At 48.9% G+C, this 21,489-nt stretch overlaps 1 protein-coding gene across 2 annotated transcripts in view; it reads left to right on the forward strand.

The window, feature by feature from the left end:
- MX1 (MX dynamin like GTPase 1) overlaps positions 1–21,276 on the forward strand; it is a 31,267-nt gene extending 9,991 nt beyond the window's left edge. For both annotated transcript variants that reach the window (XM_032392508.1, XM_032392509.1), the window contains exons 5-15: positions 360–497; positions 2,943–3,097; positions 3,763–3,901; positions 5,010–5,208; positions 6,740–6,818; positions 8,342–8,464; positions 8,826–8,967; positions 11,835–11,993; positions 14,502–14,578; positions 15,968–16,213; positions 20,608–21,276. In XM_032392508.1, the coding sequence (XP_032248399.1) occupies positions 360–497; positions 2,943–3,097; positions 3,763–3,901; positions 5,010–5,208; positions 6,740–6,818; positions 8,342–8,464; positions 8,826–8,967; positions 11,835–11,993; positions 14,502–14,578; positions 15,968–16,213; positions 20,608–20,838 (1,688 nt within the window). In that variant the 3' untranslated portion in view covers positions 20,839–21,276. The remainder of the gene's footprint in view (positions 1–359; positions 498–2,942; positions 3,098–3,762; positions 3,902–5,009; positions 5,209–6,739; positions 6,819–8,341; positions 8,465–8,825; positions 8,968–11,834; positions 11,994–14,501; positions 14,579–15,967; positions 16,214–20,607) is intronic.
- Positions 21,277–21,489: the final 213 nt, after the last annotated feature.

The following is a 21,489-nucleotide window of genomic DNA, read 5'->3' on the forward strand; positions in this document are numbered from 1 at the left end:
GTGAGAGCAGTACGCATTCCTGTTGGTAGTGAATGATGTATCCTGGGGAATAATGGAGCACATTTCCCTGAGTTTGGCGGTTTCCCACTGTAGCATGCCACCGGAGCGGATGGCAAAACCCTGAGATGAAGCAAGAAGCCTAGAGTGGTGGCTTTCAAGCATTAGTGAGCAAAAAATTACCTGGGTTGCCTGCTCAAGATGCATATTTCTAAGGCCACCCTGGACATAACACATCCAAGTATCAGAGAACAAGACCAGAAAGTTTTAGTGGTCTGCCCAGATGATTATGGAAAAGTCGAAGGCCACCCTCTAGGACCCCTAAGAGCAGAATGTGGGACTGATGTGGACATGGTCTCCAGGGATTGTTACAAGATGTCCTCTGGTACTGAAGCTGAAGAAGCTCCTGAATGAGGATGAGTGGAGGGGCAAAGTCAGTTACCAGGACTTCGAGATGGAGATTTCAGACCCTTCGGAGGTGGAAGTGGAAATCAGTAAAGGTGAGGGCCTCACGTTCACTCATCATCACCTCTTTGGACATCTGGTCACCTGTGTGAAGTGGGAGGGCATCCATCTCTCACTTTCCTACCCTTCCCTGTCTGGGCCCTTCCTGCTCCCCTGGGAACCCCCCCTCTGCATCAGGCCCCAGCGCCCTTGTAGCTTCTCTTCTTTGACCCCTGTGAAGACCAGCGCTTTGGACAAGAATCTGACATCAGCCATTTATTGCTGAGTTTGTAAGTAAGTGTCTGAGAGTAATGTGAAAAACTTTAAACAAGGACTATCTGTCCCTTGCTCAAGGGCTTTCCCACTCCACAGATCTGACAGAGGAAGGATCGGGGTGTGGGGCCGGGGAACCCCTTTTCCCGTTCACCTGGTAAAAAGGCATTCTGGACCATCCTTGAACCCTCTTTACAAACTTTTCCTGGGTCTTTTCCTCCAAGAGTGAAATGTACATGTGTGCATAATCCTAGCTTAGGCTGATGGGTGGTAGGTCTCAGTGAATGCAAACCACACAGATCACTCTGCCGACTTGAAGCATCTGCAAGGAGAAGTAACACTTGAAGTCGGTCAGGACCCATAGTGACCCTGTTGGCTGCTGCTAAGAATGAGTGAGGTGAATAAATAAGCTTCTCCATGTTGACTTGACTTTCTTCCTAGTTTGTCACAGTGAAGGTTCAATCATTTGAGGAGGGTACAAAAGTAGCATAACCTCATATTCAGCAGCAGAAAAAAAAATGAGTTTGGCTTTTATGAAGGTGGAGGCCCTAAGTCGCACTTATAGACTGTTTTACCAAAGTTGAAGGATGTTGGATAGTCAGAATGTTATTGTGTGATTGCTGGGGTCAGGTTGGCTCCTGGGGCAGAAAACTCAAAACCATCGTGTGTACCAGTTGGCCCTTTCTGCATAACGGACTGATCTCAAAACCTAATGCCTTGGAACTGTTCGTTTCTCGTGATTCCGTGGATCAGCTGGGCAGTTCTTCCCGCCAGCTGGCTTGGCTGGGGCCGTCAGTCTAGGATGGCCTGGGTCACCTACCCAAGCCCAGGGCTGGAATGACCATGTGGTGGCCGTCCTCCTCCGGGATGCCAGGCTGGGCTCTTTAGATTGGGGGGGGCGGTTCTTGGCAGCAAAGGAGGAGGGGCCCCCATGCATGAGTTCTTAGTCTCTACTGGGATCCATTCTGTGGTGTCCTGTCAGCCATAGGGAGACACAGGGTGAGCCCGATGTTGAGGGATGGACTCTCTGGATGGGAGAAGGTCACCCTGTAGAGGAGCGTGAGTACAGTGATGGAAGGGACTCTGGAGGCCATTTGGGGAAGCGGGCCGCTAACACGGTGGTTTAAACAATCTGCCCATTTTATTTGTCTCTCACGTAGACATCTGGAGGCAGGCAGCCCAGAGCTGGTTTGGAGGTTCCAGCATCCAGAACCAGACTCCCACGTTGTTTCTCCGTTGTGTGTGGCAGTCACTCCCAAGGCCACCTGATCTAGTCAGAAAGCCCCTATTCCAGCTGGAGGGACACCAGCACAGGGCTTCTCCTCCCTTTCCAGCAGAGTTTCTGGAGGTTTCCTGTGCCTTTGTCACACTTACCCCATGGACCAGACTTAATCTCACAACCATGTGTCCAGTAAATGGATATTGGGGGCACAGGTAGCAGATGATGACACACAAGCCATTGTTGTCACTCCCGTCCCGAGTTCCTGGCTGCTATAAAAGAAGCCATTCTGGATTTGTAGAAAGGAGTCCACTGATATTAGCTAACAATTTGATGAAATGCATTTACATCTTTTTTAAAAAAGATTTTATGTATTTTTCTGAGAGAGAGAGCGAGCGAGCATGAGCAGGGGGAGGGGCAGAGGGAGAAGCAGACTCTCCACTGAGAGATCCCGAGAATCCGGGATCATGACCTGAGCCGAAGGCAGACGCTTGACTCACTGAGCCACCCAGGTGCCCCCGAAATACATTTATATCTTGAAATTTTCATTATTAAGGAGAAAGGAGCAAAATGAAATTCCGTATTGGAATACCAATGCTCATCAATTTTTCCACAAGAAAAATTGCCCTCCATAAGTTCCCAGATCATGTTTCAAGAGTTCCCATGTGTTTTTATTTGCTTTCATTTTACTTTGTTGTTAATTTCCTAATGGCATCAATGGGAAGATTTAGGTGTGACCGCGGGAAGAACTCAGGTCTGCCCAGCTCTGGGCTGGTACAGGTGGGCGTGATCTTGAGAGATGTTTTCACTAGATGTTTCTTCTCTGGAGACAGTTCTGGCCACTGGCAAGGAAAATACTGAGTCATCCTTTGAAGTTCCTTTTAGCTCCAGAAAAAGGGAATCTGCTCCAGATACGCCTTATCTGTGACTTACGCAGGGAGGATTTGCTGTTAGGGAGATGCTTCCACTCTAAGCTCTACTGAGTTTTTCTCGTTTCCCCCCTCCCTAGCCCAGAATGTCATTGCTGGGGAAGGACAGGGGATCAGTCATGAGCTAATCAGCCTGGAGGTCAGCTCCCCTCATGTCCCGGATCTGACCCTGATAGACCTCCCTGGCATCACCAGGGTGGCCGTGGGCAATCAGCCAGCTGACATCGGACGCCAGGTAAAACCTCGGTTCCGGGGTGAGGAGGGAGCGGTGCCCCAGAGAGCAGCGGGCTCAGGGCTGAGTTGGGAGAGTGGACGTCGGGAGGTGTGAGGGGCATTGGGAGAGCGTGGTGGTCTCTGTGGCCTCCATCTGACGTGGTGGAGTCAGATGGAGGCGTTCTGGGGAGTGTAAGGCAAACTGGCAAAACCGGAAATCCGTTTTACACGTGTGTGGGATTTACACGGTGACCCATTTATGGTTATTAGTTACATTTTGTGGTGTATCTAAGCCGGTGTGTATTAGGAAGGGGTTTTATGTGGGGAGAGAAAACATTAGAAACAAGTATAATGACATTTTCATACTAGTGAATGTCACGCAAGGGATAAAAGATTTAGGCCACAGTCAAGCACTTCTTGGCATCTTGTTTTTCCCTGTGGTTATCAGCTGTGGAGTCTTAGGAGACAGTTCCTGAGCTAAGATCTGGTGGTTTCCCCACCCCCGCCCCCAGGGCTCTGTTTCTGCCGTGGAGAACTCGGTTTCTCTTAACTCTGGCTTGGACAATGCCACCAGGCTTGTGCTGCGGGCTCATTTCTTTGGGGGAGATACCCTGGGACTCTGAGGTCCCGAAGCAAGTGCAAGATCAGGACCTGTCCTGGCTCTCATACGCTCTCATCTTCTCATAGACCAAGCAACTCATCAGGAAGTACATCCTTAAGCAGGAGACGATCAACTTGGTGGTGGTCCCCTGCAACGTGGACATCGCCACCACAGAGGCGCTGAGCATGGCTCAGGAGGTGGACCCCAGTGGAGACAGGACCATAGGTAAGAAGAGGGAAGAACCTAACAACCGTAGGTGGTAACCTTCACTTTGCAGTGGGCTCAGCAAATGAGGCTGCCAGTCCTGGCCGGACCTGTGCTTCCCCAAGTGTGGGCCACACGCCACCCCCCCAACCTGCACCAGAAAGAACTGGAGCATGTTTAGCAATGCAAGGCCCTCGAATGGAGGATGTTCAGTAATGCAAGGCCCTCGACCCCACCAAACCTCCTGAGGTAGAATCTTCAGGGCAGGGCCCGAGACCCTGCATTCTTTTTTTTTTTTTTTTTTAATTTTTTTATTGTTATGTTAATCCCCATACATTACATCATTAGTTTTAGATATAGTGTTCCATGATTCATTGTTTGTGCATAACACCCAGTGCTCCATGCAGAACGTGCCCTCCTCAATACCCATCACCAGGCTAACCCATCCTCCCAACCCCCTCCCCTCTAGAACCCTCAGTTTGTTTTTCAGAGTCCATCGTCTCTCATGGTTCTTCTCCCCCTCCGATTTCCCCCCCTTCATTCTTCCCCTCTTGCTACATTCTTCTTCTTCTTTTTTTCTTTCTTAACATATATTGCATTATTTGTTTCAGAGGTACAGATCTGAGATTCAACAGTCTTGCACAATTCACAGTGCTTACCAGAACACATACCCTCCCCAGTGTCCAACACCCAGTCACCGCATCCCTCCCACCCCACCCCCCACTCCAGCAACCCTCAGTTTGTTTCCTGAGATTAAGAATTCCTCATATCAGTGAGGTCATATGATACATGAGACCCTGCATTCTAAGATTTGCCTTGGGAAGGGGTTTCTGCTGCACGGGGAAGTTTGAGAACCAGTGCAATAGAGAATGAACGCTTCCACTGGGCAGAAAGAAAATTAAAAGGCCATTACATGCTGCTGTGTCTGTGGCATGGGGACCAAGACCTGGGTGAAGCCAGTCCGCCAGCTGCTCACGGGGGCTCGTGGTCTTTATGCAGCCCGAGCTGTGGTTCTGTCCCCAGCCGGGGGCTCTGCCCGCACGGTGGTCCTGCGGGGGCTACCGTGTGCCATCCAGCAGGCTGAGACGGAGCGGTGAGCAGTCTCTAATCGGAAGGCTCTGGCTTGCAGGAATCTTGACAAAGCCTGACCTGGTGGACAGAGGTACTGAAAGCAAGGTGGTGGATGTGGCACAGAACCTTGTCTGTCACCTGAAGAAGGGCTACATGATTGTCAAGTGCCGGGGCCAGCAGGATATCCAGGACCAGGTGACCCTGACCGAGGCTCTGCAAAAAGAGAGAGACTTCTTCGAGGACCACCCACATTTCAGGTACCCTGGCCGCATTTTCGCAAGGGTGAACCACAACTTGGGGCCTCGGTTTTTCCTGGGGAAAAGGGTTGCTGCCCAAAAGCAGACATTCGGAGTCTATGTGTGAGTGTGTTTGCACCTTGACAATGACTGCAGGATTTGCCTTGAAAAATAAAAGAGGAATTGACAAAGTATAGTAAAAAATACCTTTAAAAGATCAGATAAGGAGGGAATTTGCGACAGTCATTTATACGGTACAGTGCTGCAACCAGAATAAACACATAAACACCTCAGAATAGGAAAAAAAAATCAGAAAGCCCAGAAATTGACCCAGGTACACATATTTGATGTATGATAAATGAGGCCTTTCAAATCATGGGCCACATCAGTTTGATTATCAATCAGTGGCATTGGGGGAAATTGTAAATTTTATGTACATGTGGTAAACACAATTTAAAAAACTGGCAGATGTGGAGACCAACACTTAGCTGTGAGTGTACTCTCACAAATAGGCTTGTAAACTCATGGTTCCTTGAGGGCTTTTATCCTAAAAAGTCCTTTAAAATAAAAGGAATCCTGTAATAACTCAGCGAACACAAATTTGGATAGAGTGAGAATGAGCCTTCCTTCCTCCAAGCAGCTCATGGTTTAAGTTCTCGTCTTGGGGAAGGGTGTGTCCCCTACATCAGTATCCTCCACACTCTTATGTAGATACTCATCAGTGTATTTTTTTTAAAGATTTTATTTATTTATTTGACAGAGAGAGACACAGCGAGAGAGGGAACACAAGCAGGGGGAGTGGGAGAGGGAGAAGCAGGCTTCCTGCGGAGCAGGGAGCCCGATGCGGGGCTTGATCCCAGGACCCTGGGATCATGACCTGAGCCGAAGGCAGACGCCCAACGACTGAGCCACCCAGGCGCCCCACATCAGTGTATTTTTGTGAAGCCCTATACCGCCATGTATCATGTAGACTTGCATGTGTATTACGCGCAGAAGGGTGTGCGTGTTATGAAAACACATTTGTAGGTGACCACGTGTATTTTTATAAAGATCAGTTTTATAGTCAGATGTCATGAGACACAATGTGTCAGCTGGAAGCGATCACCTATAGCGTTTTTTTTAAGTAGGCTCCATGGCCAGCATGGAGCCCAATGCGGCTTGAACTCACAACCCTGAGATCAAGACCTGAGCTGAGATCAAGAGTTGGATGCTCAACTGACTAAACCACCTAGGCTCCCCTATATCATTTTTTTAAATTAAGCTTTTAATTTTAATTCCACTTAGTTAACATACAGCATTGAATTATTTTGAGGTGTACAGTGTAGTGACTCAACAATTCTATACAACTCTATACCATTTTTGAAGTATCCAAAATAACTACAACTGAATCATCATTCCGTGCAAGCCAGTTCTGAACATCTGTTGGGTACCAGTTACAAGATATCCCATCCAGATGGAAGTCACTTGACTTTCCCTGCAGCAGAAAGCTGACTTGCATTTTCTGGCCACACCAAGGTGGATGTGGTCATTGTCTTCTCTTCTCTGTCTGCAGGGTCCTCCTGGAGGAAGGAAGGGCCACAGTCCCCTGCCTGGCAGACAAGCTGACCTCTGAACTCATCACGCACATCTGTGTAAGCACCTGCAGAGCTGTCTGTTTTCTGAATAGAGTCCCACAAACCCAAAGCTCCACCATGTGGGCTGACTGACCCACTAACAGAGCTCCTGGGGATCGTGTGAAGGTGCAGGCTTGGTTCAGTGGGTCTCGAGTGCAGCTTGGGATTCTCCATTTCCAGCAAGGTCCCAGATGGTGTGGACACTGCTCGTCCCACACATTGGGTGGGAGCTGATAGACTAGATCCACTTGGCCTAATTAAAAATTAAAATCTTATGGGCAATGCACCAACTTTTCCTTTCTCCTTACTAGCCACTGTCATAATGTCTTAGTAATTGTAATGATCATATATTTCATATTTTAGATCTCTCTGTGGCTCTTTTTCAAATTTGTCTAGACACAATCGCTTGCAGTTTCCTGTCTGCAATCCCTTAAAAAGATTTCTTTGCACACATCTCTGTTGTATTTTGTGGTTGATCATTCCAGTGTCAGAAGCCTTGGTGCTCTGGGTTCCGCTGGCCATCCCACACAGTGACCTGGGTTAGGGTTTTGACTTTGGGCCTGTTTTGGAACTTGATCTGTGGGCATTTATGGAAGCCCAGGTTCAAAATCCGTTTCTCCAGGGAGAGGCAGATTTGCTTCTGCCAGCCCCTTGGAAGGGCCTCCTGCCTAAACCACTTTAGATTCTCAGCTTGAGGTTTTGGGGGACTCCTCAAGGAATGCACATTGGGGCGGCAAACCTGTTTGAGGGCTGGCTTGTGGTTACAGAGATTTTATGTTCTTCCACTCAGCTCCAGGTTCAGCGTCCCGTGCAGTCCCCAAGAATGGGGAGGGAGGGCAGGGTTGTTCCTAGCTTACCCATATAGTGAAAGCATGGCTCTGTGGGGTCCCAGCTTTATGTAGAAAGAAGATGCTGGCTCATTAGATTCCCTGCCTCGAGCAAGCCCGCCTAGATTTATTCTTTGCCCCAGCCAAATCTGGCTCTACTCCTGCTCTCCTCGCCCATCCCCAGGCGCTCACGTCACCTGGCCATGCCTCGGAGTGTCTGTCCTGTCCCTGCCTGCTCACCGATGCATTTCCAGTGATGCTTTCCATGTGTCAGCCAGCATTTATCGGTGTTTGCGGTGGAAGAGGGAGCTGGTGCCTGCCGTCCACCATGTTATCAGAGACAGAAGTCCCCGATGCTGTTCGTCCGCGAACAGCGTAAAAGTGGTTGAATCTCGGATTGTTCCAACTGCCGCTTTTTCAGAGCCCACCAGATGAGTGGCTCTTTCTAACTTGCCTGCACAGAAGGAATCGTTCTTAGCATTGCTCTGATGGGGGCAGGCGCCCCACGGAGTGGACGCCTCAGCACATCAGTGAGGCTGTCCCCCGGGCAGCGGGGACGCGGGGAGGGCTGGGTGGCATCGGGACCCGCTAACACGCCCCCTCTCCTTCTTCTCTTGAGAGGCAGTCAGGCACACCGAGCAGAAGGAGGCCTGGGAGCTCCTGCTCCTTCCCTGTCCATATTCACGTCTGTGCATTATTTCCTGTTTTCCTCAGAAAACTCTGCCCCTGTTAGAAAATCAGATAAAGGAAAATCATGAGAAAATAACAGAGGAGTTAAAAAAGTACGGCTCCGACGTGCCCGAAGAGGAGCATGAAAAAATGTTTTTTCTGATAGAGGTGAGTATTGTCCATCGCCTCAAGTCGGGACATCGTTGTCCAGAAAGGGATCTTGTACCTCACGCACTTTGTTCTTGCTCCCCGAAAGCTGACCCAGGCTCGGCCGGCCCGCTCAGCACCAAAGAGGGGCCGGGGTGGAGGGACAGTGGGCAGAGACTGACAGGTGTCATGTGTGCTCCCTGAGACCCCAAGGCAGTCAGGGCCCATATAGTGGGCCAGTGTGGGGGCAGAGTGTGGGGGTCTGTCACCCCGTAAGGTGGCAAGGAGTGACTCGCCCGCCCTCAGCCTCCATGCGACCTCCAAACGCCCTCACTTGTGTACGGAATACCCCCACTTATACTTCTGTTCTCCTTCTTGACAGAAAATTAATGCCTTTAACCATGACATCAACTCCTTAATCGAAGGGGAAGAATTTGTGGGGGAGGACGAGAGTCGGCTCTTTACCAAAATCCGAAACGAGTTCCACAAATGGAGCTGTGTGATTGAGAAGAAGTTCCAACAAGGTGAGTCCGAGGCGCTGCCGTCGACCTGGTGAGTGCGCTGGAGTGGGGGGCCGCGGGGGGCAGCTGGTGCGGCTGATACGGACGCCGGCGCACGTCACTGAACTTGGGCCGGCAGGCATCAGCTGCAGACTTCAGAGGATACCTGGAGAGAACATGCCAGGGGATCGGCCCGGGTCCACCCAGGCTTCCACCAGAATCAGCCCTCCCTCCACAGTAGCGGGTCAACCTGCCACGTGCTCTCTGTGGCCCCAGGATGAAGTCGCCTGGGTCTTGGTCAGCTGGCCACGGCCTTGAAGCCTCTGTGTATCTCAGCGGATTTTATAGTTGCGGCAGCGATGCAGAGGAAATGAAACACACCTAGGCCCCACCTGGCAGCACCAAATTCTCAAGAGTCCGAGAAAGGTAGAAAGTGTGACCTGAAGTTTATTTTTTAATATTTCAAGAAGCTTAAAGTAAATCCTATACCGACCAGTGATAAAGCTGCAGGGAAATTTTAAGGAACTTTGCTTTTATTCAGGCAGCCTGGTGGGTGCCATAACTTATTTCAGCTGACTGAACGTTCACATTGACCATTGTCCTTGGCTTTGAGTAATGAACATAGGAGGATAAGTCATGCCATTTTTTACATAATTCGGAGGCCAAACCTGTCAGTCCTGTTTGTTCCTTGGCCAAGGCATGGAGGGCAGGACAAGATAAATAACAGTGTTCTTTGTTGGAAAAATGGGGTGGTCCCTTGCCCCATCTGCACAGCTCCCATGCTGCTTACTGGAGCTAAATCCACAGTGCAAAGGGTTGAACACCTGCTGTGTGGTGTGATCTTCCATCAGGGAAGGACCGCTGTCCCTTTCAAGGAAGACAACAGTCCTGACCTCCAGCAACCCCCTCCCGCATTGCTCAGCAAGCTTATGCACACAGCCCATGAGAAAATAGCTCATTTTTTTAAGACGCTAAATTCCTCCCAACACTGGGCACCCACATGCAAGAAAATGAATTTAGACCCCCTAATCACCCCTTATACAAAGAGAAACTCAAAATGGATCAGAAACCAAAATGTGAGCCCTAGAACTATAAAACTCTTAGAAGAAAATGTAGATTTGAATCTTCATGACCTGGGATTAGGCAGCGGTTTTTAGATAGGACACCTACAGCACACACGAATAGAATAGTAGACAAAGTGGACTTCATCAAGATTAAAAACGTGTGTGTGTCAAAGGGCACCCCCCCACACACATACAGAACAGGAGAAATTATTTGCAAATCACACATCTGATAAGGGCCCAGTATCCAGAACATACAAAGAACTGTTAGGATTCAACAACAAAAAGACAAATCCAAATTAAAGATGGACAAAGGAGTAGACATTTCTCTAAAAGAAGACATACAAATGGCTCACAATGCGGGAATAGATGCTCAGCGTCATTAGCCATCAGAGGAACTCGAACCAAAGCCGCAGGAGACCCCACCTCACACCCACTAGGATGGCTAGCATGTGTCCGTGTACTCATTACTGCTCTGCTAGGGTTCTCATCACAAAGACTGGGGGGTCTTAAACAACAGAAACCGATTTTCTTATAATTCTGGAGACTGGAAGTCTAAGACCAATTACGAGCAGGTTTGGATTCTCCAGATGCCTCGCCTCTCTCTTTGGCTTGTAGACACCACCTTCTCCCTGTGTCTTTCCTGTGTGGGTCTCTGTCCTACTTTCTTCCTATAAGGACACCAGTCAGATTGGATTTGATCACCTCTTTAAAGGTCGTATCTCCAACGCAATCACATTTCCGAGGCGCTAGGGATTAGGACTTCAAACATACCAATTTTGGGGGAGATACAATTTAGCCTTTGACAGCAGACAATGGAATATTATTCAGCCATGGAAAGGCATGAAACACTAAACATGCTACAACATGGATGAACCTTGAAGACATCATGCTAAGTGAAGGAAGTGAGACACAAAAAGCCACAGGTCTTTTGATTCCGTTGATATGAAATGTCGAGAACAGGCAAATCCATAGAGATAGAAAGTAGATTAGTGGTTTCCAGGGGCCGAGGGGGGCGGGGAATGGGGAGCGTGTGCTGATGGGCACAGGGTTCCTTGGGGTGATCGAAGTACTTGAGAATTAGCTGGTGGGGATGGTTGCACAATGTCATTACTATAATAAAAATCACTGAGCTGTATGCTTTACTAGGGTGAATTTTATAGTATGTGAATTATATCTTGAAAAAAAATACCTATGGGAAAATTTCTCCTGACCAAAAGAGGAGACCCAGACCACGATTTCTGGTTAGTTCTTCAAAAGAGGAACCAGAGCCCTCTGAACTTCCACCAGCGGAGGTATCCTCCATAGTCCAGTTTGTTGAGAATAAAAAGAATTTGCATAGTATAAAGAAGAAACAAAGTGTTTTATGTAGCGAGCAGTAATCTTATGTACCTGGTTACTCTGTTATCTCATCTGATTTATAAACACTTTCTACTCCTGCTATTGTACGTGGCTATGTGGATACGTGACGCGTCGCTGATTCTGAATGGTGGTACAATTTCTTTGGTAAACATCTACAGAATTTCTTACCCAAGAGGAAATCCCTTCCCCCGCTTTCTTCCTCCTGGCTTGTGCAGTTCGCTGCCCTCTGGCCTCACGCCTGGCTCTATACTTAACCATCTTGAGATGACTTAAGGAAAAAGGTCTTAAGATCTGTTTTTTGTTTTTTTTTTTATTGCTATCCCTGAATTCTTTTTTCAATTTGCAAATCAGATTTGGTTTTTTTTTCCTTGCCTCTCTGTGTTTTCAGAAAGTCCAGAATGGTATTGTGTTTAAAAAAAACCCCACAAGGTTATTTTTGTAAAATAACTCAGAACTCTTCTTTTCCAGGTTACAAAGCTATATATAAACAAATCGAGAAATTTGAAAATCGGTATCGTGGCCGAGAGCTGCCAGGGTTTGTCAATTACAAGACGTTTGAGATTATCATAAAACAGCAAATCAAAGAACTAGAAGAACCAGCTGTCTATATGCTGCACATGGTAACTGGTGAGTTCTTGATTTTGCTTGTAGGCATTTTATTTCTAGGGCAACGAAAGGCTTGAGCCCAAACCAGTGTTGAACTCCACAGCTCTCCTCCTGGGGTGTTTTTTAAACTCCAAGCTCTCCTCCTGGTGTTTTTTAACCTCCAAGAACCCAATTAATTCTCTGGTTCTCTGGACACCAACTAGGTGTTCAACATTTCAATTCAGTTCTGACAATAACTGAGTTAGCACCCATCCTCCAGCTTAAGGGCTCGGCCCCACAGGACTGCCCCCCTCTTTAGACCGTGCCTCTGATGGACAGGCTAGAAATTGGAGTTCCCACAGCCCCCTCCTCAGATACTATAACTTACTGGGAGAGCTCACAGGACTCAGGAACACACTTTACTTATCTCTGCTGGTTTATTTTAAAGGATGTACTTACCTTTGCCAGTTTATTATAAAGGTTGTGAATGAAAGAGATACATCGAGAAGTCTGGGAGGGTCCCGAGAGCAGGTGCTTTTGTCCCGTTGGGGGGGGGCGCCACCCTCTCGGCATGTGGGTGTGTTCACCAACCTGGAAGCTCTCTGACCCCTGTCATTTAGGGGATTTAAAGGAGGTGTAATCAGTTATCACAAAGACATAATCAATGATCAGCTCCATCTCCAGCCCCTCTCTCCTCCCCAGAGGTGGCGAGGTGGGACGGTGGGTGAAGGTGGGGCTCAAAGTTCCAGGCTTCTCATCCAGATCTTGTGACTGCCCCCCATCCTGAAGCTGTCCAGGGCCCACCAAGAGTCACCTCGTCTAAGGGATTTAGGAGCTCCATGTCAGGAACCAGGAGCACAGAGCAGATACATATTTCTTATTGTCCACACCTCCAGGAGTTTCCACAGCACTCAAAATACTCCATTTATTTGAAACCTCTGAGGATTAAGGTTGACAGCTAAATAACTGTTCATTGCAGGAGAGTTTTGAGCATTCTAGAGTGCCGTATGAATCTAGGTGGCCCAAGTGTTGTCACGGCAGGTGGGAGAGCGTCAACGGCCACCGAGGAGAGACACAGCCCTCCACAGGACTGACCGCTCCTTTCTCCTGTAACTGCCATGCTCTCTGGTTTCCCAGACGTTCACTGGAATCGCTTTTCTTTGTCCTCACCGTGGCTGACGCCATATTGTCACTCACACCTCAGCTGTCTCATTTCAGCAAGAAGTAATAATCATTCTGGATCCACGAACCCGTAGAGGTTGGGGACAGTCCCATGACAGCACCTTAAGAGATGTATTTCTAATACAATTTTACCTTTAGTCTAATAATTGTATATTAAAATTGGTAATTGTGTTGTGTTGATCCATTTTGCACTCTTAATTTACTCTCAAAGAAAATTTGTAGTGCTTAGAGCCTTAAAGTCACAGAAAAAAAAAAATTTTTTAAAACCCATATATATATATGGGTTTTAAAACTTTTTTAAAAAACCTTTTAAACTTTTTTTAACTTTTTTAAACTTTTAAAAACTTTCAGTTTTTAAAACTAAAAAAACTTTAAAACCCACATATATATATGGGTTTTATATGGGTATATATATATATATATATGTGGATGTGTGTATATATATATATATATGTATATGGGTATATTATATATATATATATATATATACCTACTTCTGTTTCAGAAAAATATGATGTGGATTCAATAAAAGATTTTCAGGACGCCTGGGTGGCTCAGTCGGTTGAGCGTCCAACTCTTGATCCCGGCTCATGTCTTGATCTCAGGGTCATGAGTTCAAATCCAGTGTTTGGCTCCATGCTGGGTGTGAAGCCTACTTTAAAAAATTTTTCAAACATAAAGATGCTGCACATCATATTAGGATAAAATTTCTGTGAGGAAGTCAAATGGAAATATGAGGAGTTTCAAAAATAGAAAGAAATAATGTAAATTTTCTGATTGAATAAGAGCATGTTCGTATTTTTTTTTTTAAATGGATAACATGGACATTTAGAGCCCATTGATATATTTGAGAGTGCTGTGTCTTACTATAAAATATTAATATATTTATAACCTACCAGAGATTACATTCTTTGCAACTATATCTGCTTAGGATGGAAAAAAAACTTTTTTTAAGATTTTATTTATTTGAGAGAGAGAGCACAAGCAGGAGGGGCAGAAGGAGAGGGAGAGAGAATCTCAAGCAGACTCCCTGCTGAGCACGGAGCCTGACTCGGGGCTCGATCTCACGACCCTGAGATCATGGCCTGAGCCAAAACCAAGAGTCGGATGCTCAACCGATGTGCCACCCAGGCAGGCGCCCCAGGATAAAAATTTTAAATGTCAAAGAAATATGCCAGGGGACAATTGGACTTTGAAATTCTTCCAGAGAGCTCTCCAGCAAAAAAGGCATGCCTCCGTCCCTGAGTGGGAATAAGGGGCAGAAGGAAGGGGAGGAAACTTCATTTCTGGACATTTCTTCATCCTCTTTTGTTGTTGTTGTTGTTTTTTGCAACCTATGATGATGTATGAGTCTTGTTTTTTCCTCAGATATGGTCCAAGCTGCCTTCACAGATATTTCGGAAGCAAATTTTGCTGAATTTTTCAACCTTTACAGAACTACCAAGGTAAAACTGACCACATGTTATTAAAAAAAACCAAAAAAGTCAGCCTGACGCTGGAAAACAGATTCCTTGGGTTAAGACCATTTCAACTTTACTGGGTATTTGGAGAAGCAAATAGTCAAGCTCGTTAGTGAACTTTAGTTGTGGTATCACCAGCGATGTCTGGTTAGAAGCAGTAAGGCAGACCGAGTGAGTGAGACGGAATATGGAAATAAAATCCTCAAAATCACAAGAACGAAGGAGACCCATAGTTTGTGTGGAACATTATCGCCTCTGAAGAAAATGGCCCTAACCTTGAAAGTCACTGAGGAGGCCGCACGGGCAGATGGCGTCTCCCAAGAGCGAAGAGTCAGGAGGAAGTAAGACCCCCCACTTCACGCTGTTGAGAGACTCTTCCGCTCTCAGAAACAGGGGCTCCCCCGCGGCTCAGCTCAGGCCCCCGTGGCCCAGAGCGCAGCCTGGCCAGCTTACGTGATAGTCACTGAATGCTCATGTTCCGGAGGCTGGGGGGCCCAGATCGAGGTGCTTCAGATCCCATGTCTGATGAGGGCCCGATTCCTGGCTTGTGGCTGCTTTCTCCTCGTATCCTCACGACACAGAGAGACAGGGAGAGAGGGAGAGAGTAAGGGAGAAAGAAAGCACTCAGGTGTCTCTTCTTACAAGGGCATGGACCCCATCTGTAAGGGCTTCATTGTCATGGCCTGACCCCCTAGAGGCCCCCCCCAATGCCATCACACTGGGGATTAGGCTTTCAGCATATAAATTTGGGGGGACACACACATTGCACCCCTAGCACCCAGCACCGCTGGGAAGACTGGCTTGGCCTTGTGCAGGCTCGCGGCTTGGGGTGGGCTACTTACGCTGCCTGGAATGAACACAGAATGAACACAGAAGAAAATGTTTGGGGTGCACCTAGCACTGTGTGTCACACTCAGTGGCCCCGAGTGTGAGCTCAGGGGAGTCCAGATATTTTCTGTGTGAGAGATCTACACCCTGGCCTGGTGGCAGCCAGATTCTCCAAACATGAAGCGTACAGAATTGAACAGATCTAAATTTTGCCCCCCCCTTTTACCCTCATGAGCTCTCTGATGGGGCGTATAGTCCTGCTTCGATGGGAAAGCCCCCCAAAGAGAAAGAAAGAAGCTGAGACATTGGCCTGTGCGGGTTCCCAGGTTCAGGTGGGGGGTCGGGCTCCCGGAGGTCCCGAGCCCCAGCCGGGGTGGGAGTCCCATCCTAGACAAGCCAGTGTGGAGTGCAGAAGGCTGCCCCACAGCAAGGTGCTGTCTTGGTTCACCTGGGAGCCAGCTAGCCGTGGGCTCCACAGAGGACCTCCTTCCTCGAGCCGGTGATTTGTTTCTGAGGGCGCTTCGTTGTGCTTCTCTTTTGCCATAGTCCAAAATTGAAGACATTAAATTTGAACTAGAAAAAGAAGCTGAGAAGTCCATCCGCCTTCACTTCCAAATGGAGCAGATCGTCTACTGCCAGGACCAGGTGTATCAGCGTGCATTGCAGAGGGTCCGGGAGAAGGTGGCGGACGAGGAAAAGAACAAAAAAATAAACAGCATGAGCTCCGAGGAAGTTTCCTCAGTAAACATCTCCTTGTCTGAAATCTTTGAGCATTTGCTGGCTTACCGTCAGGTGAGTCTGCGGGCGTCTCTGGGAGGCGGTTTTCATTACGTGTCCTTGTCTTGTGATTGCCTCTCTTTGGCCTCCCGGTCTCTGTGTGGTGACCACCAGCCGGCTCGTCTTCCAGGCCTCTCCGTGAGCCTCCATGGAGGCATCGAGCCTGGGAGAGGAGAGCAGGGGCTGTGGCTCGGAGCCACTCCCTTCTGGTGTCACCAGGCTGTGCGGCCCTGGCCAAGTTACTTGACCTCTCTGAGCCTCAGCTTTCTTCTCTGTAAAGCTGTATCTCCTCACCGTTCTTGTGAATCTTCAGTGAGATGAGTGTGGGTAGGGCGCCTTAGCTCAGCGTCGGGATGCAATGGCCGTGTGCCCAGTAGAATCCACTCACAGAGACACATGCTTTGATGGCTACTGTCCGTTTCAAATAATGTGAAAAGCAGTCTCATTCATGCTGGGGAAGGATGCACACCTCAGAGCCATTGAGACAGGTCAGAATCTGGACGCGTAAAGCAAGTAGTCATCTCTTGGTTTACCAGCTATCTCCATCAGCTCACTATCTGAATGCTTTAAGGCTTCTCAAACTCGACTGTGCACACAGGTCTCCTGGGATCTGGTTGTAATGCAGATGTGGATTGCAGGTCTGAGGTGGGGCCAGGATTCTGCCTTTCTCACGGGCTCCCAGGGGATGCCCGCACTACCGGACAGAGACCACACTTGGAGGAGCAGCCTCTAAGCCAAGGGTCAGACTCCGTTGACTGCAGACACTGGGATGTGCGCCCGCATGAGTGAGGCCCGTGAAGGGCAAGTCAGGAGGCACCCGTGCACCTTGGCTTCTCCCGCAGTCGAGCCTGCCACCTGTCTGGTCATGTGCCTCACAGAGGCGTTGAGAGGAGGTTATGCACGCACACACAGAATCCCGAGAGGAAAATGAGTCGATGGCGAGGGGGGGTCCCCCGCCCACCCCGTCCTGAGCCAGCCCTTCTCCCCAAAAGAGGTCCTTCTCTGGTTTCTTGACATCTCCGAAGGAAAGCTTTCTTCTTCTTCAGGAAAATCTCTGTTTGGCACTTAAGGCCTTCAACTGATTAGATGAGGCCCACCCTCGTGATTTTAGATAACCTCCCTTACTCAGAATCAGCTAAATGGAGATGTTAACCACATTTACAAAATACCTCCACAGCAATACCTAAGTTAGCGTTTGATTGAATAACTGAGCCCTTTAGCTGGGCCACGCTGATCTATGAAAGTATCATACCTGGGTGAGGGTACACTCAATTGCATTGGTAAATTCTCCCCACAGATGGCCTGTTTCCTCCACATTTGCAGTTTGGTCTCCACTGAAGTTGTTGGCTTTTTGATATTATGACCAGTGGAACATGACATCTTGTTGTATTTTCTCTTATTACAATGAGGTGGGACATGGTTTCATATTAGCATAAGAGTTATTTCTGTTTCCTGTTCAGGAAACCATCCCTCCAGCAGAAACTCTGTAGAGCAGTGTCTCAGATTCCGGCGATTTGTGGTGCAAATACCCCAGAGTTTGTCATCTGCCTTGTGGCTTTCTTTATGGTGGTTTTAGACCATGCTGGAGGTTTCTAGATTTATGGATTGGACTTAATAGTTGTTTCCTTGTGGGGTTTCCGTGCTTTTTGTCTTATAATATCTCCACTTACGCCATTGGACTTTGTCTCTGAGATTTAGAAACAAAGTCTACAATATTTTCTTCAGTAACGTATCATTTCAACTTTTATATTTAAACCTGTGATCCACTTGGAATTACTTGATGTCCAGAATGAGGCTTCCTCTAGATGGCTGATGGTTGTCCTAGAACCATCACCAAAGACCCTATCCCGGGCCTACTGATGCACAATATGCCCATAATCAATCACCCTCTTCCTCTGTGTCCTGGGGTCTTTTTCTAGATCCTGAATTCTCTTCTGTTGGTTTGCTTTTCACATGTCAGTATCGACATGATTACATTAGCAGCTTTTTATACAAGGCTTAAATGTCCAGTGCAGCTGGTACTCTCCCAAATGCTGCCTACTTCTTTCTTCTTCTTTTCTATAGTGTGGCAAAATACACATCACATACCATTTACCATCTTAACCATCTTTACGTGCCCAGGTCAGCGGCACTCAGCACACTCACACTGTCGTGCAGCTGTCCCCACCGTCCACCTCCAGGACTGTCCCCACCCTATCTCCATGAAACACTGATTCCTCATCCCCTCCCACCACCCCTGGCCTTCCCATTCTACCTTCCAATTTTATGGATTTTCATATTCTAGGTAGCTCGGATAAGTAGACTTGTGCAATCTCTGTCCTTTTGTGTCTGGCTTATTTTACTTAGCATAATGTCCTCAAGGTTTGTCTTTGCTGTAATGCCCTTCCTTTTAGAGTAGAGTGATATTCGGTCATATGGACCGACCACATTTGGCTTATCTGCTCATCTGTCCATGTGCATTTCACTTGTTTGCACCTTCGGGCTACTCTGGGTAATGCTGCTGTGAACATGGGCAGGCAACGATCTGTGCTCCCACCTCTCTTTAAGCAGAAATTTTCTGCCCCTTCTTGTTTGTTCCAGTTTCAGTATGAATTGTAGAATTAGCTTATCCCGTTCCTCATGAGAAGAGAGCTGCTGGGCGTCCTTATTGCGATTATATTCATTTATCAGTCTGCCAAGGAGAGTCGACATCTTTATGACGTGAACTTTTCTGTCCAAGAACATAGAGGGTCCCTCCACTTGAAGATCTCCTTTTGGGGGAGCCTCAGAAGTGTTTTAATGTTTTCTTTGCATAGATTTTGTGCACACTTCTGAAGTTCATTCCTACATCTCTGCTGTGAGTCTTTTCTTCCATTTTGTCTTCTGTTTGTTGTTAGATATGGTTTCTGCAGCCAGTTCTTGTGCATTTTCCCAATGAACACTCACCACGCTGCAAATGGCAATGGCTTTATATCCCCCTTATACCCGAAGCTTCCTCTTCTGGTCCTTTCAGTACAACTGGAAACAACAGGGGAGCCAACAGGCAGCCTCGTCTTGTCTGACTTTAACGAGAATGCAACTTTTCTCCGTTAAGTATGATCCTCCCCGGCTAAAATCAAGGTTTCAGTGGGACCGTGCTCCTTCTTGAGGTTCTAGGGGAGAATCTATCTGCTTGCCTCGTGCAGCTTCTGGAGGCTGCCCGTGGTCCTCAGTGCGCGGCCCTCCTCCGTCTCCAAAGCCAGCGATGCTGCATCTCATTCCTCCTTCCGGACCACACCCCGTCTGAATCCGCTGCCTGCCTCCCTCCTTTGCACGGTCCCTCCAGATAATGCAGGATACTCTCCCTAGTTTAACGTCAGCTGATGAGCTTAACTCCACCTACATCCTCAACTCCCCTTTGCAGCGAGAGGGCATGTGCTGTTCCGTGATCAGGACGCAGACGTCCCTGCAGCCGTCCCTCTCCCTGTGCGTTCATCGTGAAATCGGGCAGGTGTCCCTTAGTCAGCGATTGGCACAATGGCCCCGTGGGCCCCAGGAGGGTCAGGGCAGAGGGCCAGGGCAGCTGACTGTCACCACTCAGAAATTTCTTCTCCAGTCCCGAAGAGATCGTTTCCTGCAGACATGGCCCGTCTGTGGGATCCCCTGCTGGCTCCTCGTCCCCTTCCCTCCATCTCCACGTGGTGGCCGGCCACGCCCCTCGCTCGCTGTCATCCTGGAGCACAGAGCAGTGTCCCAGCTCTGCCCCACAGCCTGTCCAGAGGCCTTCACCGAGCGCTTACCCCACACCTGGCCTCTTTTCCAACTTTTCCCTTTCAGCTTGTTTCAACTTTTCCACCATCTCATGAGGCCGGGTGCTCATTGTCTCACGATTTTCTGGGGGAGGGAGTGGAGGCACAAGCTTGCTGAGGGACTGGGTGGATGGGCTTCCTGAGAGGGCAGCCTGTCTCAGGAAAGAGGCTTTTCACCAACAGGTGGGGCCTGGGGAGGGAGGAAGGAGGGTTGAAACTGACTTTAGACACGCAGAGACGGCAGAGGGCGCCCCTCTGCGGCTTTTGAGAGCCCAGCCTTTTTTCTTCTAAATAATTTTAGTGTGGATTAAAAATAAAAGTCGTAAGATCTTTTCAGCAGAGTTGCTAATCAATTGGAAATGGAGTTTTTGTACGCAGTCCGTCCATTTACCCTTCTCAAGCCTATTCTACCCTCTCTGATCAGAAGGAACTCGAATGGTCAGGAGTCCGCGGTGGGGTGGTGGAGTCAGGGCTGGGGGGCTCCCTGCGCCCGGTTCCTCGCTGCCTCCAGCCCAGACGACAGTGCTGGGTTGGAGACCCAGGCAGGGGCGTGCACCTGCCCGGCCAGCCGCCCGGCCCCTCCTGACGCTCGCAGGCTGCAGTCAGCCCCTCCCCTCTCTGTGACCTCTTCTTCCCTGCCAGGAGGCCACCAACCGCATCTCCAGCCACATCCCCCTGATCATCCAGTACTTCATCCTGCAAGCGTACGGCCAGAAGCTGCAGAAGGGCATGCTGCAGCTGCTCCAGGACAAGGACACCTACAACTGGCTCCTGAAGGAGCGCAGTGACACCAGCGACAAAAGGAAGTTCCTGAAGGAGCGGCTCTCGCGGCTGGCCCAGGCTCGGCGCCGCCTGGCCAAGTTCCCCGGCTGAGGCGGGCTCCCGGTCCCACCCGCGCCTCCGGGGCACATCTGCTGGGAGCAGACGCGCGCTCTCCCCCCCCCCCCCCCCCAACCATGTCACAGGAGTTAGCAGCCAGTCTTTCCAGTCGTTATCTGTGCTTGTCCCTGAGCGGGCAGGGAGCTAGTAAGAGGATGTAGGTCGTGACGACGATCGGGATTTGTCCTGGAGGGCTGCCGCCGCCGCCTTCCCGGTTAGGAAAAATGATTTTCCGCCCCCGGGATTGTTCCTCCCGAGCCCTCTCCGTCTCCCACCGGGGACCGGTGCATGCGAAGCGTCGTAGAAGGCTTTGTTTCTGCTTTGTGCCACTTGCTTTCGTGCAGCTGATGTTTTGGGAGCATTCGTGCCATGTGCGTGGGCACTCTTAGAAGCTGTATTTCACCGATTTGTAATAAACCCGTTTCTACCAGACATGGCTCTGACGCCTTGTGTTCTGGGGGGAGAAGCCTGAGAATGACAGCGGGTGGGACCCCAGTGGGGCAAACGATGGGGCACTAACGCTGCCCTCCGCGGCCGAGCGGAGAATGTGGTTGTTCACGAGCGGCCGGGGGCAGACGGGGACTAAAGGTAAAGCAATGGAATACAAATGGAACAGGAGGAGTGGGTGAAGGGGGTCAAAGGCCC

This window comes from Phoca vitulina, unplaced genomic scaffold (assembly GCF_004348235.1).
Source record: "Phoca vitulina isolate PV1807 unplaced genomic scaffold, GSC_HSeal_1.0 scaffold68, whole genome shotgun sequence".
Lineage (NCBI taxonomy): Eukaryota > Metazoa > Chordata > Mammalia > Carnivora > Phocidae > Phoca > Phoca vitulina.